Genomic DNA, 21,093 nt, shown 5'->3' on the forward strand with positions numbered 1-21,093 from the left:
TTGTGCTAAATGTATTCCAGATGGCAGTGTGTAATAAGAGCTCAGATTCCAACCCTCCATCTGTCCAGTCAAGATATTATATCTTTGTTTTTGTGTCTCAAGGGCAACTGTCTCAAGCTCCATCCCTCTAACCCCCTAGTGATACCACAATGCTCAGCACAATATGGGGTCTCTGCATGGCAGGCCATGAAAATCTTTTTAATCTTCCAGTCTTTGACAGGGGGGGAATGATGTATTTACCCAAGTGCTGTGATGAAGAGCTTAACATTTCAGCAGAAGTTCTCAAAACTCTCTTTCCCCCGCCCTGAAATGAGTATTTTAAATCTCAAAAGCATATATTTATAAACTAAACTCTGTGCTATGGGAATATTGATTGCTTTTTGGAACAACAACCACCATGCTTGGACACAAGAATATAGGGCTAAAACTGAGGTGGGTGACTCCCTTCTTCCTTGGCAATGGCGACAGTTTCTCTGAGTGATTGCAAATGGTTGTTTTCTGTACCCCTCATTCCTTTTTCTCATCGTGTTCTGAAGCAACTTGTACATAAATAAACAAAAAAAAAATGATATTCTGAATTTTGGTCTGCTAGATTGGCATGAGTGGTGGGTGGGGCCTTTTTTCAACCTGAGGGAAGCATTCCCTCATGGGGCCAAATGTCATTAGTGAGCAGGGTCAGAGGCAAAAGTGAGAGGACCAACAGATGTGACCAGGGCTGGATTTCGGTTTGATGAGGCCCTAAGCTACTAAAGGTAATGGGGTCTTTATGTGTCCAGCTGTCCTTTGTCAACAACAAATTGTTGCTGTTTTTTGTGTTGAATATATGCTATATGGTAATTTATGGACCTAATAGGTCTATACACAACACAAAACACTGTTGCTGTATGTAGGTTTTATTTTATTAGCTTTTTATCTTGTATTTTGGAAATGTACATCCAGTTTTTTTCCCTTTAATTTTTTTGGGGGGGGGGCTCAATAGAGTGGGGCCCTAAGCTATAGTTGTAAATCTGGCACTGTATGTGACTCTTACCTTTGCACAGTAGGCTGCATTCCAGCAATGCAAAAGCCAGACATTGGCACACCCATTTCCCCCTTCTCTAATCATGCAAACAAGAGGCATTATCACAGTTCAGTTACACATTCCAGCCAGGCCGAAAGCACTTGAATAGGTTCCGATCCAGAAACCAGGAGAAAAGTCCTGAGGCTCAAAAGAGAGGCCTGGAGGTGCTCCATTTGGCTCCCACAGCATCCTAATTTAAATATAGACATGGGCATAGTTATTATCCTGGGAGGACATAGAGGTTTGTGGTCTCTTTCTGGGTGGTAAACCTTTATAGGTCGAAACAGATTTAAAGGGTGTACCTATCGACTATTGAAATTAATGGACAGTACACAGTGAATCGAAGTGTGTTTCCCTGGAAGTAAACCCCACCTAAACTCCCATGTCCCTTAAAAGTTCAGACCTATATGTTTCTACTCAGAAGTAAGTCAGTTCAGTGGGGCTTGCTTCCAGGAAAGGGTGTCGAGATTGCAGCAGTAAATTGAGATTTCACAGTAGAGGCTGATCTTGAAGGTTAAGAGTATTTAGCTGGCAGGTGGGGGGAGGTACGTGAACACCCATGTCGTATTCGCTCCCTTAGGTAAAGAAAATTGTAGTAGGTAGTTGTTGCAAAGCTGTGGTATTCTGCAGAGCAGGGGTCAGCAACCTTTTTCAGCTGTGGGCCGATCCACCGTCCCTCAGACCATGTGGTGGGCCAGACTATATTTTAGAAAAAATATATGAATGAATTCCTGTGCCCCAGAAATAACCCAGAGATGCATTTTAAATAAAAGCACACATTCTACTCCTGTAAATACACCAGGTAAAGGTAAAGGAACCCCTGACTCTGGGGTTGCGGCTCATCTCGCTTTACTGGCCGAGGGAGCCGGCATACAGCTTCCAGGTCATGTGGCCAGCATGACTAAGCCGCTGGAGCGGTACCTATTTATCTACTTGCACTGGCATGCTTTCGAACTGCTAGGTTGGCAGGAGCTGGGACCGAGCAACGGGAGCTCACCCTGTCATAGGGATTTGAACCACCAACCTTCTGATCAGCAAGCCCTAGGCTCTGTGGTTTAACCCATAGCACCACCCGCGAAAGACACCAGGTAGGCCCCACAAATAACCCAGAGATGCTTTTTAAATAAAAGGACACATTCTACTCATGTAAAAACACACTGATTCTGGCCCCCAGGCCTTAGGTTGCCTACCCCTGCTGTAGAGTATAATAAGGATGTACTCCAGTTCACCTCTGAAGCTGAGGTATCCTTGAAAAGGGACAGTCTTGTATGACTCGGCATTTCTGCAAGTTCAGTATTGATTAGACATTGTGAAGATGTAAGGCAGTGCTAGTGATGCTAAATATAAGTATCACATTGTAGTTTCTAGATAAGAAGGCAGGCCAGCAGCCAGCAAAACTTCACTGTATATGACAGTGTGATCTGGGTGGGTAGTGGGCCCCCTTTTAGCAAAGTCCTACATGAGCAGGGCCCAACATTTCAGGGTGTGTGTGTGTGTGTGTGTCCCATGTTAAGTGTTTCTTCCTATTAAGAAGACCTTTGTGTGAGCCTTTTTAGTCACGCTGCCTTATTATATGTGTGCTTTGTCACTGTGCTAGGTTATATTTCTCTAGTGGCTTTAGAAACTATCGGCAGACATTGTAGAAAGAGTGTCCAAGCATCTGATCCAAACCTATTTTTAAAAGGGAGAGTTGTTCTCCCACATCTGGTGCAGGTGCTCTTGGGTCCAATCCTTCTGGCAAAAGGTGTTTCACGTAATATCAGAAGTCACTGCCAAGCCAGTGAGCTCAGAGCTGGAGGTTGCATTACTGATTCTGTTCTGAGGCCAACATGAGGGATGGTGTCATAAGTACCGGTATTTAATTGTACTTTTAGCAGCAGTGGCACTTGTTGAAACTGTGCATCACTGGTGGACTGGTTCCCACTTCAGTATAGGGGAATGGCTTGGAAAAGTTTGGCTGTTAGTATCCTTGGAGAAGCAACAAGAGAGGGCCATATGGAGAGCAGAATCATTTTGCTCATGTGAGGTTCCTCTTCATAGTGTATATGAATATTAGCACATGGGGCACAGCCCACTGTAACCACAGTAGTCCTTCTGGAAGGACTTGCTCCTTAAGCCACCACAGAACTATTCCTTGAATCATTATTATTATTATCTATCCAATTTATACTTTGCCCTTCTTCCCAAAGGAACCTGAAGCTTTTTCCTCCTGGGAAAGTTCAATAATAACATGGGCATACATTCAGTTTCTTCGTTTGCATCTTTTTGCCTTATTGAAAACAATAAAAGTCAATTGTTAAAATGAATTCCCAAATGATGAAGGTTGTTGGCTTCAGAGATTTATTTAGCCACCCTCCATTTGAGCATGAGAGCAACTGTTGGGAAATGGTTATCATTCCTCTTTGGGCATACACTGCATTCCTTTTCCTGCCCACTCTCTCTTCGTATTAGACTGTCATTGAAGGGGGTTTCTACGGCAGTGGCAAACTGTGTTAGCATGAATGTGGCCAGCACTTATTTTGCATGCTTCTAAATTGGTCCCTTGGCGTTTTTGAAGCAACTCAGTGGTATTTAACTGCAACAGAAGGCAATTATTAGATACAAAAATGTTTAATGGATAGAAGAACCATTCAGGCATGATGTCCTCTCATGTTCAGGGAATGCGTGAATGGGGACTTGGGTGATGCACGTAAGCCTTGCCCCCAGTAGCCCTGTCAACACAACGGTCTAAAGTTGAATTCTAATCACTGAGTGTGCCTCCTGTAATCCAGAAGGCAAGCTGCACTGGGGTCCCGAAGGTGGAGAGCATTTTTGGCTCTGCCCGAGTAGTGTGAGAGTTTTCTTTAAAAATGGTGTTTTGTTGGTTGATGGCTTACTACTCAAGGTACAATGAATGGAACTCTCAAACTGACATCTCTAGAGATGCTCAATGAGACTATGGTTCCAATGTTCTACCCATTGATCTTGAGGGAACACTTTTGAGTATACATATATGGCTTTGCTTACTTGGGAGTCCAACTCATTGGAGTCGTTGGGGCTTAACTTCTGAATAAACACACATATGAATGGGTTGAGAGATGGTTTAATGCCTTAGTTGTCAGAGTGTTGGACAGCCAAGGTGGAGGCATGGGTGCCACCTTTATAGGCACATGGGGAGTGCAGACATGATATCTGACATGATATTACTGCCTGCCCCTTCCTGTTTCCTCCTATGAAGGGTGAGCAAGCAGAACTCAAGCCAGGCAAGAGAGTGGAATGAAATAAAAGGGTGCTCCTGTTCTAATATTGATTCACCTCAATCCATGGACCTTAACTTTGCATGCACAGGAGGATCCAACCAAACAGCCAAGAAAGATGATTGGCACTTGGTTGGAGTTTCCAGAGAAGAAAACGGGCTTGTTTCTTTTAAAAAGTCTATTTGTATGCTCCTTTTCCAGGAAATTGTGCCCGAACGGGCTCATAACATATCCAGTAGACAATAACAATTTGAAAATGCATATTATAAACAATTAGAAATAGCAATATCAATAAGCAGATACAACAACAACAACAAAACAACCCATACAACATTATATAAAACAATACAAATAAGTTAAGGTAACAGCTTAGCCTAAATGATGTTATATAAAGCAGTTGGGTTATATAAAACAATACAATTAGCTTAACCTAATGTGAAAGCTTAAGCTGAAGGGAAGAGAGAATAATAACAGCACAAAAATAGAATAGTGGCATATAAACCATCACTACATCCTACATAACCCACCTGTTTTCTGTCTTCAGACATTCACGAACCCTGACCCACCCATCTCACACCTGGGGAGAGGAGACCTTCTCTAACTCTGAGGGGCTCACTGTTATTGTGGGCTCTTACCTACAAGGTGGTACATAACTTGTCTTCTATGTTTTCCCACAAAGCAATATGCATTCATAAGCATGGTACCGGGGGGGGAGACCCTCCCCCTTGTGGTAACCCTCAAAGGAATATTTAAAAGGAAGTGCCCAGATCCTAATATTTGAGAATCAGTATGTAAAATAGAAAGAACGTGGAGTCCTTTAGAAACCACATCACTGTTTGTTTGCACAGAAACCCTAGGCACTACTCTTTGTAGGTGAGACTGATTTGACTGAGGTAGACCAGTGAACCCATAATATAGAAGTGAGATTAGAACAAGCTCATGATGCCCATATTACAAACAAATTGGTTTTAGCATGTGGAAAGCCACACTTGTTTCCTTTTGGGAAACACATTTTGGTGATCAACAACAAGAGTAGTTTGGAGTGATTTGTATGATGGAATGTAGAAAAACAGGGATTTGGGGGGGACATATCTGTTAGCAGGAGTCAAGACTTCACTGGAATAAATTTTCTACATTACTTCCTGCTCAGGTGTTGTTCCAAATTACACAGAGGAGAATGATGCATTATAACCAACCCTTTGAAGTGACTCTCCTCCCCAAAATCTGCTTTCATCTAAAGTATTTTTCTTTGATGTGGAGGCTTGAAGGAGATTTCTTATAGTGATGAATCAAAAAGGCCATGTGTGGATGTTATGCATAATTGGTTGGTGCACTAGGTTTATTTCCAAAAGAGCAGCTGTGTTTAGATGTGACAGCCGCAGATTTGTATGTTTAAACCTTATTCTGTCACAACTGCATAGAAAGAGTGTGTGTGCGTGTGGGGGGGGGAAGACTCTGATTTAAGAAGCAACAAGGCATACAGGTGAGGACTGGAAAGCTTTTATTTCTGCCTATGATGTACCTCCCTGCATCTCCTTTCTCTCAGGCCGTTTGCTTCCAGCCAGGGCTCTGATACCAGAAGTGAGCCTGGTTACAAATGAAGTATTTGGAGGGGAAGGACTGTGGGGAGATAAGCCATAAACTAGTGGTAACCCAAACGCTACAATTCCCACCAACCCCAGCAGGTATGGCCAAAGGCCAGGGATGATAGGAACTGTATACCTGCAACATCTAATAGCCCCATGTTGACCAGGCTACAGGAAAGTTATGCACATGTTCATTTGCACTGGATCCATAGTTAAGCACATGGATCCACTGCCATTGTGCATGGTTTGGCCCTTTGGTTGGCTGCAGCAAAACCGGCAAATAGGCTTGTGATGCCTTAAACCCTCAACTCCCTGATCCATCTGGGCTGAGGCATAATTCTGACAGATGCAGGCTAGTGTGGTGCTTGTAATGCCCTGGTTTGATCCGGGCATTCCTGGCAGTCTGGTAGGGAAAGTGGGACTTGGAATCACCCTCCTCCCTCATCCATCCATTGGCTGTGTGCATGTAGCCCGCCAGGCTGTGCTGTGCATGCTCTGACGCATTTACATATCATACCTTTGGCTGGTGGTGGGGAACCTCCGGAAAGGGGTCTGAATGCAGGCCTCTAGGCCTCCCTGTCTAGGGCTGGGAACTCTCCACAGCCCATAACCCTCACTGGCCCTGCTTTGCACATAGTTTTTCCTCCTGACTGGAATGTGTCCTCAAATTCTTGTAATGCCTCTTGCTTGTTTGGATGGAAGAGAGAGAAGGGTAGAAGGGTGTAGAAACCAGCCTACTGTACTTAGGTAAAATTTACATTTGTTGCTCCGCCCACTTTAGCATCTAGCCCAGCCCACCAGTGGCATATGGCTGTTTGAAGCTTGATCAGAAGAGAATGTGGCCCCAGGGCATTCTAAATACCTCATATGTTGAAGGCTGGCCTTGCCTTGCTATTGCCCTCCATGATTTTGAGAGAGAACTTCCGGACCCCAGAAAATCAGGGTTCGATATTGCAGGGGGAGCCTATGTGAAAAGGCACAAAAGAGGGACAGGAGAGCAGAGACAGCACACTCACCCTTATTCCTCCACATCATATGAGGGATATAGAAGGCCTGCGTTGGGGCAGGCAATGGGCTCTTCCCTGCAAAATGCCCTCCAATATTTTCTGCACATGCAGGAACTTGATCTGCATGCTGTGGGCCCAGTTTCATTTCTAGGTGACACCATTGATTTGTGTACTTTTTTTAGATTTAAAAAAAAAAGGCTGGCTGCCCTATTTCTTTTTTAAGATATTGGGAACAAACAGTACCTGGTTGCTGATAGAAGAACATTATATTATATATATGAACTGAATGGTAATTTGGAGACGGCTGCAGCAAAGCAGTAGTTTGGGTAAGTTCTGCTCTGATGCCACTGGGCCACAAAATCTCTATCTCCTTGCTCCCTTTCCAACAAATGTTTGTGTCACAGTAATCGCATTTATTGTTAATGTTCCACAACAACTTGATAGTTTACCCCATATATTTCTGCTGTTTTGGAAATTAAATACCCTATAATTAGAAAAAAAAGAGAGAGGGAGAATCATTTTGTAATCTCAGCTACAGAGATCTTGACACTGCTTTTCTGATGCCCAGCTTGTTATTCCAAAATCTGTTCCCCATCATTTAATGTTAGAAATTCATACATCTTGCCTGAAGTTGCTGTAATGTTGGTGTCATGCAGCCTGCAGTATGGCTATTTACAGTATCTTTCATGCTATTACCATATAAGGTCAGTGGAAAATTTGGCCAAGAAAAAGAAATGCCAAAGGGAACTAAGAAATAAGCAGTAAAGGGAATAATTGCATGTTTCTCATACGTATGGCCATGTACATTAGCTAATCATTGGGCTTGATTTCAGAAGTGGCCTCAAGGTCCTAGAAATGAATACCTTGAGAACAAATATACTAGTGGTTATGCATAAGTTCAGCAAAGGTCAGCGAGAGGAGTAATGTCTTGAGTTCATTGCATTTTAGGGCCTTTCCAGATTAGTGAATGGCAATTGCACAGTTTCCTCTTGCTTGCTGAGCTGCATTTTTATGTGAAAAGGTGCCTCTGTTTCAGAGATTCTCGTCTGGATAAAATAGGAAATTGTGGCTTCCTGCTACATGCATGAGCCTCAGGCTCATGCACCCCCCCATCTCTTCCTTATTAATGTGCAAAGCATTAAAAGCCACCCACTTTTGATTTTAAACGAACCACAGTCTCTTACTGCAGCAAAACTCTGCTTAGCCACTTTAGATGGTGAACACACCCGTGGTTTGAACCTCTCTTGTTGAAGCTAACTAGAGTTCACATGCAAGGGGGAGCTGTGGTTAGTTTAAAATTGAAAATGGGTGTTTTTAATCTCTTCTATGCCAAAAGAGACAGAGGGCCGAGCCTGTAGCATTCTGTGACTTATGTAATGTTTTCCATTACATCTGAACCAGCCCTTCCAGACATAGACCAACCACAATTTGACAGTAACTGTGGTTCAGACTTCAAAACATGTAATGGTTAGACATACTGTATAGGCAAACCATAGTTTCTGCAGTTTCTATCTCTCCCCCCCCCCCCCCCGTGCGCTTCCTTTCCTAATAATTCCTGGATGCTCTCTTGAAGCGTGGCTTCTATGTGTGAGGCAATGTCCCAAACCATGGTTTATTGGTTAGGATATAATCTCAAGCCACACTTCCTTCAAACTGTGATTTGGAAATCTGTGTCAAATTGTAGTTTCAGATGCTGATGAGGCCACTTGATAACTAGGGCTTGTCAAAATGTATCAGTTTGGAAATCATGACAGACTATAGTTTGGCCTTTGTTCTGAACCATCTCACTGTGTTGCAGTGTATCAAAGTTGTTGGTGTTGTGAAGATTTGTTTTGAGTGTCACAAGCACCTGGCTGGATAATGCCTGCAACATCACTGGAGATGAAGGATGGATATTTCCCCTACTCCACGAAACAGTAGTTTGTAACCTTTTAAAAAGAATGTACACAAAATTTTATCCCTGAAACCTGTTTAGATAAACCATGCCGGCAGCACAACCTAAAGGTCCAGAATTCAAAAGGCACCTACAGGAAAGCATGCTTTGCCCACTCTGAAGAGACTTTGACTTCAGTGGTGTATAATAAGGAAATAGATTTCAGAGAAACCTTCTGTCCATTTGACTGATGCTAAATAGCAGCCTCTTGTACTTCTGCTCCCCCTGTTTTGCTATAATAGATAGCAGATCAGATAACAGGGCTATATGTGTTGTTTCCTTCTGCATATTTTTGACATACATGCAGAGAAGCTTTTGTTCTCTGCAGTATAATTCTGCCCTCTGGAGACTCCCTTCATTTTTTAAGAAGCAGGTTACTAGCTCCCATGGTTGAGAGGGAGAAACTGTAGTCTTACCTCTATCATAGCCTTCCTTATAAATAAAAAAGAATGTTCCATGCTAGTTCAAAATATAAACATTCAGTGCATAGTCAGTTATGCAAAAGGAAAAAAATGTATGCAGATATGCAAATCTGCATATGTTTTATATTTCTACTATCTGTTACAAATGACCCATCACCATCAGGGACAATGCAGACCAGAATGCCCATATACTACATAAATCATGGTCAATTTGCCCTTGGAGTTGGGTAGAACATTTGTGTGGCACAGGTGGTCTTGAGATGGAGAGAGCAAAACAAGCTGGGTTTTTGTTCATGAGTTGATTTATACGTGCCATATGTGCTGGTGCACTATTTTGAATTTTTAAAAGGAGTATGCACATTATAAACTTCACATGTCCATTCTGGAGCATAAATCATGGTGCTGACAGTTTTGTGTCCTGAAAAGAATTAAATAGGCAGCTTCCCATGCCCCCCTCTCACCCCCATTTCAAATTCCTAAATGATTTGTAATGTCAGGCAAGCAAAGTTTGCCCAGACTGGCTCATTCCATTAGGCAAAACTCCTGATGGTGCCACAAACAAGGTGCCACACAATACTCTTTTTCTTCTTCTGCTGCTACTATTTCCCCTCTGGAATTTGCCCATGTTTGAATGTCATATTTGTCACAGCACATTTCTGTTCAGAGTGTTTGCTCTTAAGCTAAGTGGAAGAGGATTGTTCTGTTTACCCATTTGATGGTGGTTTCCTGTGGTTCCTTCTTTTTCTTTTTTCTTTTTGCTGTCGCTCAGCCTCTCACAACTGCTGCAATGACCAGACTACAAATTATCAACAGGGTGATGTTTGCTCTCTGAACAACAGAGGGCACTCCTATAACAAATAATGCATGCACGGCGTTCTCTCCACCTGTACTCACCTGTTCATTGACCTACAAATAGAGGCATTTTCACACTTTTGATTCTTGCAAATTGAAGTATCAAAATACACCTATAAAGCCTCATTTGCAGGGCACTCCATTTCTCTGTCTTGTACTAAAACCTGAAAAACTTTGTTTTCCCTTGTTGAAATACATATGGAACAGGAAACCGTAGAACAATGCAATCCCACAGTTATTTGGAGAAGTGTTAGAAGAATTGCCATCATTTAAAATTATTCAGATGTTAGCATCTTCTTAATATAGTTGACGCTGCTCCATAAAGAATCCGTATTCATCCAAACTCTTGTTTTCTGGCTATATATATATATTTGGGTGTGGGGAGTGGGCTTCTATTTTGTGGGCTGCTGGCTACCCCAACTTTCTCAAGGGCAAAGGTTCATGGATCCTGATGGATTCCTCATGTCTTTCACACTGTTTCCCACAGTTAAGTCTGTCAATTCTGTCAATGGTCTGGTTTCACTCTGGAATGAGAAGATGTCCTGCGCAACAGATCACTTCCAGATATCATCACCAAAACTGTGCAATTGGTCAACTCCCTGGAGTATTAAATTGCTTAGGGCAATGAAATACTTGAGTCAACAGCTCAAGCACCTGGAGGGTACTAGGTTGGGGGAGACAGGGCAAGAGTCTATATGGCGATAGCAGTGGACCAGGTTTTTTCTGACAGTTTTGTGCAGATGCAATGGTGGCCAGAGGAGCTTTCTTTAATGATGGCACACCTTTCACCGTAAAGGTAATGTCATGGACTGGCAGAGGAGTGATAGGAGGCACCAGCTAGGGAATGCCCAAGGGAACCCCCAGGGGAAGAAGGCTTAGGGCTAGGGGGTTGGTAGTGAGACAATGATGAGTAGTCAGAGGGAGAAAAGGCAGCAGACTGGGAGGAGCAGGCGTCAGAAGCTGAAGAGGCAACAGGGTTTAGTGAACAGGAAGAGGCTGGGGCAGAGAGCAGTCCTGATTCAGAGGCTGGAGAGGAGGGGCACCAGGAGACAGAGAGGAAACAGGCTGCTGCAGAATCCAGGGGGTATCCCCCTCCTGACGCAGCCAGCTCCCCTCTCCCCTCGTCTCCCAGAACATGCAGAGAAGTGAAAAGAGCAGAGGAAAGAGATTGGTTGCATGAAGACACAGTCTCCAATTGCTTGGAAAAAACCCTGGAGAGGAGGGGACAGGCAGTTGTGGGAATGCGGGGACCTTCAGTCCTCACTACTGCCTCATTGAGGCAAGACCTCCTGAGAAGAGTTGGTGGGATCACTAGGCCTGTATTGTTTTGATTTCTTTGAATAAAGAGTTAGCTTCAAGGACACCAGTGGTTTTTTTATTGCTGACCTTTACCTGACTCTGACTCCTGACAGCTAATTAGCGTAATTCTCAGTAGCCCTCTGTGAACATTTAGCAGTATGTTGTACTGTACGGATAAATTCTACCCCCCCATGCTTGGACATCACAGTTGCTAGAGTCAGATGTGACGATGGTACCATCTGGTCAGGTTTTATGAGTACCTTTTAGTTTTTCTGCCTGAGGATGTGGATAACCTTGTTACAGGAATGGGATACCACTTGTGGTTTTGACCCTGGTTGCATCCTGTCTAACTACAACTCAGTGTGTGTCAGAAATACTTCGTGCCTCCTTCAGAGAGGTTGTCATTCCTGCTGCTTTTAAACAGGCAGAAGCGACACTACTTAGGATCCTGGAGTGGCAGTCAACAAAGTTGTACTCTAGAGTAGACCTGTTGAAATTAATGGACCAATGTGAATCAAGTTCATTAATTCCAGCTGTCCTAGAATGAGTAAAATTTAGTTGACTATCACCTAGTTAAAATTATAGGCAGTATGTCAGAACTTGTAGTAACAGCAAAAAGTCCAAGTGTTTCTGGATGAAACTGATTATTTAGACCCTTTGCAGTTTGGGAGCTGCCTGGATGTTGAGACTGCAAATGCCTTGGTTCCTCTGATACATGACCTATACCAAGAAATAGACAGCAGGAGTGCAATCTTGCTGATTTTTCTTGGACCCTACAGCAGCCATTCAGCTGTAGTGTTAAGACCATCTAATTTTCAATGGAACTCCATATGGTTTATAATCAAAAAAATGCAATAATAAAAAATAAATAATAGCAATTCCTATTGAAATACGCATATTAGTTTGTGATGTTTTAGTGTGGGTTTAAAGTTCTGTCTCCTTGTTTTTATACTGATATTATTATTATTATTATTATTATTATTATTATTATTATTATTATTATTATTATTATCCTGCAGTTGTATATGAGAGTAACTTAAACAATATGGGCTATTTTTATCATAAACTGAACGGTTTTATTTTGCTTATTGTTATTTCTGTAAGCTGTCATGAGTTTATTTCATAAAGAAAACTGAGATACACATTTTTACTGATTGTTTTTTAATCATAAGGGTTGAGATTGTGTGTGTGTGCCATTGGTTTTGTTTCACATTGTACAGTGAGATACATGCGCGCGTGCGCACACACACACACACACACACACACACATTTAAGTGGGATAGAAATAAATGTTAAGTTTCCGTTTAGGTCACCATCTGTTTAGTTAGCTGCATCAGGCTTAGGCTTTCCACAGGGTGCCAACCATGGGAATCAATGTTAATCTAGTTTCTCTGGTATTATCCCGTAGAGTTGAAAACATATGTGCACTTATTATGTTTTACATATGTTACTGTTTTTTTTTATAATAATAATGACTAATTATTTTGCAGCATTTCCCAGCCTGGTAGTTGCCAAGAGACGAATAGCCCCAGCACATCTGTTCCTGACTTAAGATCCTTGACTTCTGAACCAGCTACCAACGTAGAGCAGCCTGCCCAAGAGAGCAAAAGCCTGACAGAAGGAATCAAGAGGTAATGTGCAGCCCTTGAAGCAGAGAGCCAGACTGTGTGTGTGTGTCTTGTGTTGCAAATGTTGGCATGTAGCATAGAACTGTAGAGTTGGAAGTGTCATCTAGTCCTACTGCCTGCAATGCAGGATTCTCAACAGGTGGTTCCCCAACCAATCTGAATCCATCCTGGACCGTGCTTAGCTTTGCAAATACACCAGCAGTCTGATTGCTGCGATGCTAGGATGATTCTTATTTGTATTCTTATTTGAGATATTGAACGGTTTTCTGGCTGGCCAAGTGCGGAGAAATGAATTCTCCTTCTCAAGATGATAGCCAATGCTTAACAATCATATGCATTTTAATAGCTGTAGATGGCAGACAATTTGACTAAAGTTTGTTAACTTTGGTTCAAATGTTAATCAGTGGGTCTGAGACCAAAGGAAATGGTGCTGGTTTCACAAGCGCCCTGGCTACCTTCTCCTCTGCCAAACTTGAATAAAAATAAAAATAAAAATAAAGATGAAGTTTCCTACAAGTTTGTTTCCAAACAGATGGTTTGTATTGTGGGATTAAATTGCTATGGGCTTCCTTCTAGCAATAAGAAGAAAGGGAACTGAATATGATTGTAGTCAGTTCATGTACAGTAAATGCATTGCTAAGATTGTATGATTACAAACCTTGATAGGATTTGAACTTGTTTGTTTTGTTGTTATTTTGATTCTGTTGCATTCCTGCAATAGATAGTATTACTGCTGCAGAGATTGCAGGAAAGAAAAATACTAAAGAAGATTTTTCTTGTCAATAGCTAAGCTCTTTCAGTTTAATAACTAATAAACTGTTTAATGTGCTCAAAAAATAGCAACCCCATATGTCACAGTTAATACTGTGAAAAACCTATGGGCAGAGCAATCACAACTCTAACTGGGGAGCAGCAGGGCAAAACGCAGCAGTCAGGGCAGAAGTTTTGGGCTTTTTTTTTTTTAAGATGGTTTGTATGCTATTCCAAGTCCAGACTGCTGCAGAAGCGGGACCTATATTGAGACTCTCTCTAGAAACTGAACTCTTAGGATGTAGTAGTAGTAGTAGTAGTAGTAGTAGTAATAATAATATTTTAATTTATACCCTGCCCTCCCCGGCCAGAGCCGGACCAACACTAGTAAAATTACAATAAAAACATAATAGGGGGGGACCCAATTTAAATGCAGCCTCATTTTAAAATTAGCCCATAGATCAAAGCCATAAGGGGAGGGAAACATAAGGGTCAGACTGAGTCCAAACCAAAGGCCAGGCGGAACAGCTCCATCTTGCAGGCCCTGCGGAAAGATGTCAAGCCCGCAGGGCCCTTGTCTCTTGTGACAGAGCGTTCCACCAAGTCCACCAAGTTCCACTAAGATGTAGCAGATCCTTACTTGACCCAGCTCCTCACCCCCCCCCCACGATGCCTTACTTTACACAGCTGCAGTGGGAGTTTCGTGGAAGAGCCTCCCATCCGTGCCAACTGGCATTCACCAGCAGCATAAATCAGGGGTTAGGATTGCAACCTTCAAAGCCTGATGTCAAATTAAAATTTTTTTAAAAAAATTATTTAGCAGTCAATTAACAATCTGAAATTGTTACCCTTATGTATATATGCCACCTGGAATAAATTTTACTGAAATAGACTCCCCTCCCCCTGCCCTAAATCATTTTAGCTGACAAAGAGTGCAAATTATAACCCAAACATGCAGGACCTCAGCATTACATCACATCAGTTGCCGACATGGCCATTCATTTTGGTTCCATGGAACCCTTGTCCAGATGTTTTCTGTGATCACAAAAGCCAGCTATGAATCAGGATGTGTTGAAAGATTTTCTAATCCGGAATCAAAGGGCTTTGCTTTGACTATAATTTTCCCTTTAACCAGGCTGAAAAGAGACACATGCTCACGTCTGTGTCAGGTGCAAAAAAATAAATAAAGAGAACATCAGTGTTGATGCTGATTAACGGCTATGTGACTTATGAATTCGCACCCCTATTAATGGAAAGGTCATGCGGTGGAATGGAGAATATTGAGCCATGCATTCCCTGGAGGACATGTCTTCTTCCAGCCCACCAATTCAAGCTGGCAGCTTGTGACAACTGCCCTATGTGTTGCCAGAATCCACAAGAAGTGCAGGCATCTATCATGCCTCAATTAGCAGAAATGGAAATCGCACATTAAAAAAGTGATAGGTTGTCGTTGCTTCCAATTCGTCGAATAGCAGCAGGAGGCCAGATATCTCAGGGCTGCATGAATGATGTTGACTATGTGAAGCATGCGTTAAAACTGTCCCCTGAAATGCGCTGTAGCAGACCGAAAACACCAGTGGCTTGTTCTTGGTCATGTTGTGCTTAATGTTGCTCTACATTAGCGGGAAGAGTGCGACAGCGTCATGGGGGGTTCTATTGGATTTCATTGCCAGTGTTGTTTTTCTAAAGGGAATTGATCCGTATTTCCAAGCACTTAGTGCTAATACTCTGTCCTCTACACAAGTGCCTTTCTTGAGAGATTGCTGTGTATCGCTCTGGATTTCGTTTTCTCCCCTCTTCGTGATCTAATACATACAATAGGTAGTAGAAAAGAATATGGTGATGTCAAAAGCGGTGGCAGGATTAAATGATTTGTTGAGCTTTTGTAAGTTTCACAGCCATTTAGGCCTGAAGGAATCCCTGCATTTTCTTAATATTTGTATTCTTATATGCTGTTTTAGAAACCATCATTTTGTCATCACACTCTCAATAAATAAGACAGGAAAGGGACAAAAACTACACAGGGCTGGCCTAAGATATTTTGCTGCTATATTATTGCTATTATTTTATTTTTATTACCCACCCTTCATCCTAAGGTCCCTGCACAGGTCACAGCAATTTAAAATACAATATTAAAAGCAGTTCAAAACAACTTACGACCACAAAAATAGGATAAAACCTAAAAATAGACATCTCAGGTAAGGGTAAAAAAGTGTGTCTTCTGCATTTGCTGAAATTGGTGTAGTGAAGTTACGAGACGCACCTCTGTGGGGAGGGGGTCCTGCAACAAGGAGCTGCCACAGAGAATGCTCTCTCTAAGCCCACCCCCACCTCCAGTCATGCCAGCTCCAGGGGGCTGAGGTGCCTTTGACCCCTCAATATCTGTTGGCAGGGGGCCTGGCCCCCTCAGTGTTGATAGATTAGTATTTGCAGAAAGAAAAAATAGGAGAATGCAAATATAGAAAGTGCGAGGAGAGAGAGGGCACAGTCAGCCTCTGCCCCCCTTCTAATTGGACGTACTATAAGATCTCAGTGAGATTAAAGTCATGCCAGTAATAATCTCCTTTTGAATGAAGAGATATATTGGTATGCATTCTTTCTTGAGCCGGATTGTTACTGATGATAGCGAAATTGTGTGTGTGTGTGTGTGTGTGTGTGTGTAGTTTCCCCCACTGGGATTTCCCAAAGGGTGAAAATAGCAAATAACATTTGTACACTCTCATGAAAAGCAAATACATTACAGCCTAATGATTATTTGCCACTATAATCAAAGTTGTCTGGTAAAGATTCCGCATTTCGCAGAAAAATGTGGAAGTGCTCCCCATCCTGTCAAATGAGCAATTCAAAGTAATTGCATAGAAAGTAGATGTCTCACATCTAGAGCCATTTGTAACTAGGGCAATCTGGCATGTGAATGGGATAACCTTTTGCAAACTATTTCGTATTCTGAAGACATTTTATGGTCATATATTAAGTATAGTGGTAGTGGGTTTTTTTACATGAGACTTAGAAGAAGCAGCCCCATCCCCACAGAGCTTTGCCTTTGTGACTCTTGCATTAGTGTGAAAGAGAGTTACATTAATGGTTTGTGTCCATAGAAGCTGTAACTTTTGTTTTAAATGGGCTCTGCCAAATATGGGTCTGGGTGGGTTGTATTGACCAGACAGCCCCTTATTTCTGTCTGCAGGCTTGATCTGTTTGATGGATATAGATGTCATCCCACACATAGAGTAGGAAAGTGTAGCCATCTTCATCCAGGTTTTTAAGCCGAGATTGGGTGGACATCTGTCATGTATAATCTACAGTTGAGATTCCTGCATTGCAGGAGGTTGGACTAAATGACCCTCAGGGCCCCTTTCAGCTGTACATTTCTAAGATTCTATTATGCCATTTGTCTAGTTGGGTCAGTTTCTTTTCAGGATTATACGTACGTTTCCAACATACTACTACAGGTTTGCTTAACTCTAGAATTTCCATAGTTGTGCACTGAGAGGAGCTGTGAGAAACAAATGTCTTTGTTCATGTATACACATGTGTGTGAAGCCACATTTGGTTACATGTATGAATCATGAAAGAAATGATAGGGATGCCTGTCAGAAGAGAACGTCTCATCTTATATTAAGCTCCCTCAGCTTGTCCTCTCAGAAGCAGACAATAAATTCTTGTTTTAAAAGGTGGTCTCGTAAGGATGTTAAGATCAACAAATGGAACCTGGTTCCTTTCTCCTCAGCCTGATGGTTGTCTGTTTGTGGTAACCCAGAGACAGGATTCCTCCCCCCCCCACTGGTGACACCAGTGTTTTGCAACCTTGTCCTTGCTGAAATATGAGAGGCCTCATCAGTATGGGCATTCTGCTGGCTCTTAAAGACACAGCTATTTAGGCAAGCATTCCCTTGCTTTGAATATCCAGCTTGAATAGTTTAAACTGCTGTTTTTGCTCTTGTCTTTTGTGAATTGTAGAAATTTGTTTTAATACCTTATTGAAATTATTTCAATTGAATTGTGTGTGTTTGTTTTTTCTGTAATTGATCTATACTTGTAAACCACTTAAAAGCCAACTTGGCAATTAAGAGGTATATAGATTTAATAATGATTATCATCGTCATGTGCACGCTTTATAAGTTTAACATTGCATGAAAACAGAAACTATGGATTTAGCCTGGACGTACGGCAGCTATAGTTGTCCACATATTGTAGCATTTTTTAAGTACTCATTTCTGGTAACACACTTCAAGTAATATACCACTAAAAAACAGTCATGGTGATCATGTGTCCAAAACCACATCTCTCCCCACACACCACTGAATCAAGGATTGTGGACTTTCTTGAAGAAAAGAAACTCCATGGGAAATAGGCAAGGATGTTGAGCTAGTGATCTTAGCAGAAGATACTATGTCAGTGCAGTTAATATCCCCTCTTCTGGGAAACTGGCTTGTAAAGTCCACTCATTTCTTTTTGCATAGTGCAGTGCAACAGCTGTGCGGTCTCCGTTTCAGATAAATGCTGGAATTGGGAAAGCAATCTGAATGATCATATATCCTTTTGAAATACTGGGCCTCTGGTAGCCATAAAAAGGTCTCCAACAATGTTGGAACAATCCCCTTAATCCCTGGTCTTCACCAATCCAATTTAATGAAACAATAAAACATCCTTCCTCCTATGGGTAGCAAAACTCAAAATTCAGCCAGGCGATCTTACTAGCAACAAAGAAATCTTTTGCAGATTGTCACTTAAATGCAATTTCATCCACATTTTTATTTCTTGTTTGCACAATTTCTTGTTTATTTCATTTTTTTATTTCTTGTTTGCATCAGGATTACCCCAAAGACTTAACTCCAAAAATCACATTGATTCCCCCCTCTTTTTTACCATGTCAAGGGAATAATCAAAGGTTAAAGAGAACGGAAAGGTACAAAAGGATGCCTTGAATAATTAGGGCTGCTGTCTCTATTCTCAGCTCCATATCAGTAATGAAATGACACTCTTTCCAGGTATTCAATAGCTGAAGGCTGGATAGTTTTTGTGTGCGGAGGCATCTTGTTCTGTTAATGACCCTGATTAATTAGCGAGGTTTAAAAATACCATTAAGCAGTAGTGGTGCTGAATAGGGCAACAGCACTGGTCAATAATTTCTTGTACAGTGTGTAGTATCTCTTAGTGCCACTCTTAACATTTTTAACAATGTTCTTTGTTTTTATCATGGAGAAATGAAGCTCTTTGAGTGACCTAGTGAGCAGAGGGTAGGGCTGGTGGACGAAGGGATACCATCTATGCCATTTGAGCTCTTTGAAGGAAGGTTTGGATAAAAGAATGTGATATTTATATTCTTTGAAACTGTACAGAATTCATTCCGAGGCATTGCATATGCTGAATTCAGGGTATGATCCATCCACATCAGCCATTTGTCAGATTTGAACGTTTGCAAAAAAAACACACCCATCGGTTTAAAATACTTTTTAAACTGTTTACAAAAGAAGCATTTTCATTTGATAGACTGCATGTTGAATGCGCCCCACCCCTCTGAAACAAGAACTCTGTAAGGAGTTGGCATGGAGATTCTCTCAAACTAGACACAGGAAACATAATCTCTTACCAACTCCAAAGCTCTGTGTGGCAAAAGTATTTGGGGGAAGAAAACTGAAACAGTCAATGGACTGTTGACAAGGGGGAATTATTAACGGGGCAGTTCATCCCAGGTTTGCGTTCTATGGCAGTGAAAGAAATTCTAAGTTCAGTATACAGTGGTACCTCGGGTTACAGACGCTTCAGGTTACAGACCCTTCAGGTTACAGACTCTGCTAACCTAGAAATAGTACCTTGGGTTAAGAACTTTGCTTCAGGATGACAACAGAAATGGCACGGTGGTGCGGCAGTGGCAGGAGGCCCCATTAGCTAAAGTGGTACCTCAGGTTAAGAACAGTTTCAGGTTAAGAATGGACCTCCAGAACGAATTCCGTTCTTAACCTGAGGTACCACTGTAGTTCGAAAAATTCTGGAATGCCCCCCATATGAGCATCCCTACCTTTCAAAAACCAACATGCCAAACAAATCTTACCTCCCTTGCAAGCACTCTCTTCTTCTTCCTGGGCTCTGGAAGGCTCTTGCATGGGCTTTGGAGTCTCTCGTGAGATCTCACAGAACCATCTGAGATCTTGCAAGAGCCTCCCAATGTCCATGCGAGAGGTCTCTGCCTTGTATGCATTCAATTTGTGTGATTGCGGCTAGCCAGCTACCATCTAAACTGTGGCCATGCAAGTTAAATGTGTAGCACAGGACTTTCCAATTGTGCAACAGGGCTCCCCCTCCCTCTCCTGCCCACCCTGGACCACTCCACCTCCCCCAAATGGTTGGGGGGTGTTGAGAAAACCCACAGAATTGGTGAGGAGCACAGAGATCATTTTTAATGACCCCTCTTTTTAAGGGGAGTATTCACGAAACAGTTTGCAATAACTGAGTGAATACAAATATAATGTAAAATAATAACATTCATTAAGGAACCATTTCACAAGAGTCATCTACCTGCAATTAAAACAGCAGTGCTTAAAAAATAACATCCCTTTTCTTTCTTATTTGTAACTAATAAAATGTCTCCATTGGAAGATTGAAATCACTAGGTATGTCCGGAAGGCATCATTTTCACATGTCTTGTTTACTTTGCTGTGACTTGTTGACATAAGTCTAAACTGGTGCATTACTACACATGATTTTTTAAAAAAACCCAAAAACTAGAACTAAACATCTCTCACTAGAGTTGGATTCAGTTAGAGGTCTCTTGCGACAGATAGCAGGTGCTTCTCCCCAAATGGTTGAAGGTTGTGTTGTGGCGGTATCATTCTCTGTGTGTTCTTGCTGATGCTGCTAGAATCCTCCCTTTTTTGCAGCTTTTTGATCTGAGTAACAATGGAACAAAATAATTTAGAGTTGGTACAATAGAAACATAGGCTATATCAGTCTTCCACAGCCTGGTACCCTCCAGATGTTGTTGGATTACAGCTGTTATCTGCCCCAAACAACATGGCCACTGATCCACGTCCACAATTTCTAGAGGGTACTAGATTGGTAAAGGCTGATCTATACTGTATCACTAGGAACTACTGCTTTTCTGCATCCATGGACATCTATTTTAATAGATGTTGTTTGTGTACATCTATTGATCTCTGATGTGGTAGCCTGTGGAGAGGGGGAGAAGTTTGCAGGGCTCATCTGCACACCACATTCTGCAGTCATCACTAGCAGACTACTTTTTAAAATAGTGGAAGCCCACATTGCATATTTCGGTTGGGACAGTTCTGTGTTTAAACCTACAGATATGCCACTGAC

The 21,093-nt window shown here is 42.0% G+C and overlaps 1 protein-coding gene across 10 annotated transcripts in view; it reads left to right on the forward strand.

Annotated features, from left to right (window-relative positions):
* TACC2 (transforming acidic coiled-coil containing protein 2) overlaps positions 1-21,093 on the forward strand; it is a 153,379-nt gene that overhangs the window by 59,613 nt on the left and 72,673 nt on the right. For all 10 annotated transcript variants that reach the window (XM_081912584.1, XM_081912578.1, XM_081912583.1 and 7 more), the window contains one exon: positions 12,886-13,026. In XM_081912584.1, the coding sequence (XP_081768710.1) occupies positions 12,886-13,026 (141 nt within the window). The remainder of the gene's footprint in view (positions 1-12,885; positions 13,027-21,093) is intronic.

The sequence above is a fragment of the Podarcis melisellensis genome (assembly GCF_964234715.1).
Source record: "Podarcis melisellensis genome assembly, chromosome: 5".
In the NCBI taxonomy this organism is placed as follows: Eukaryota; Metazoa; Chordata; class Lepidosauria; order Squamata; family Lacertidae; genus Podarcis; species Podarcis melisellensis.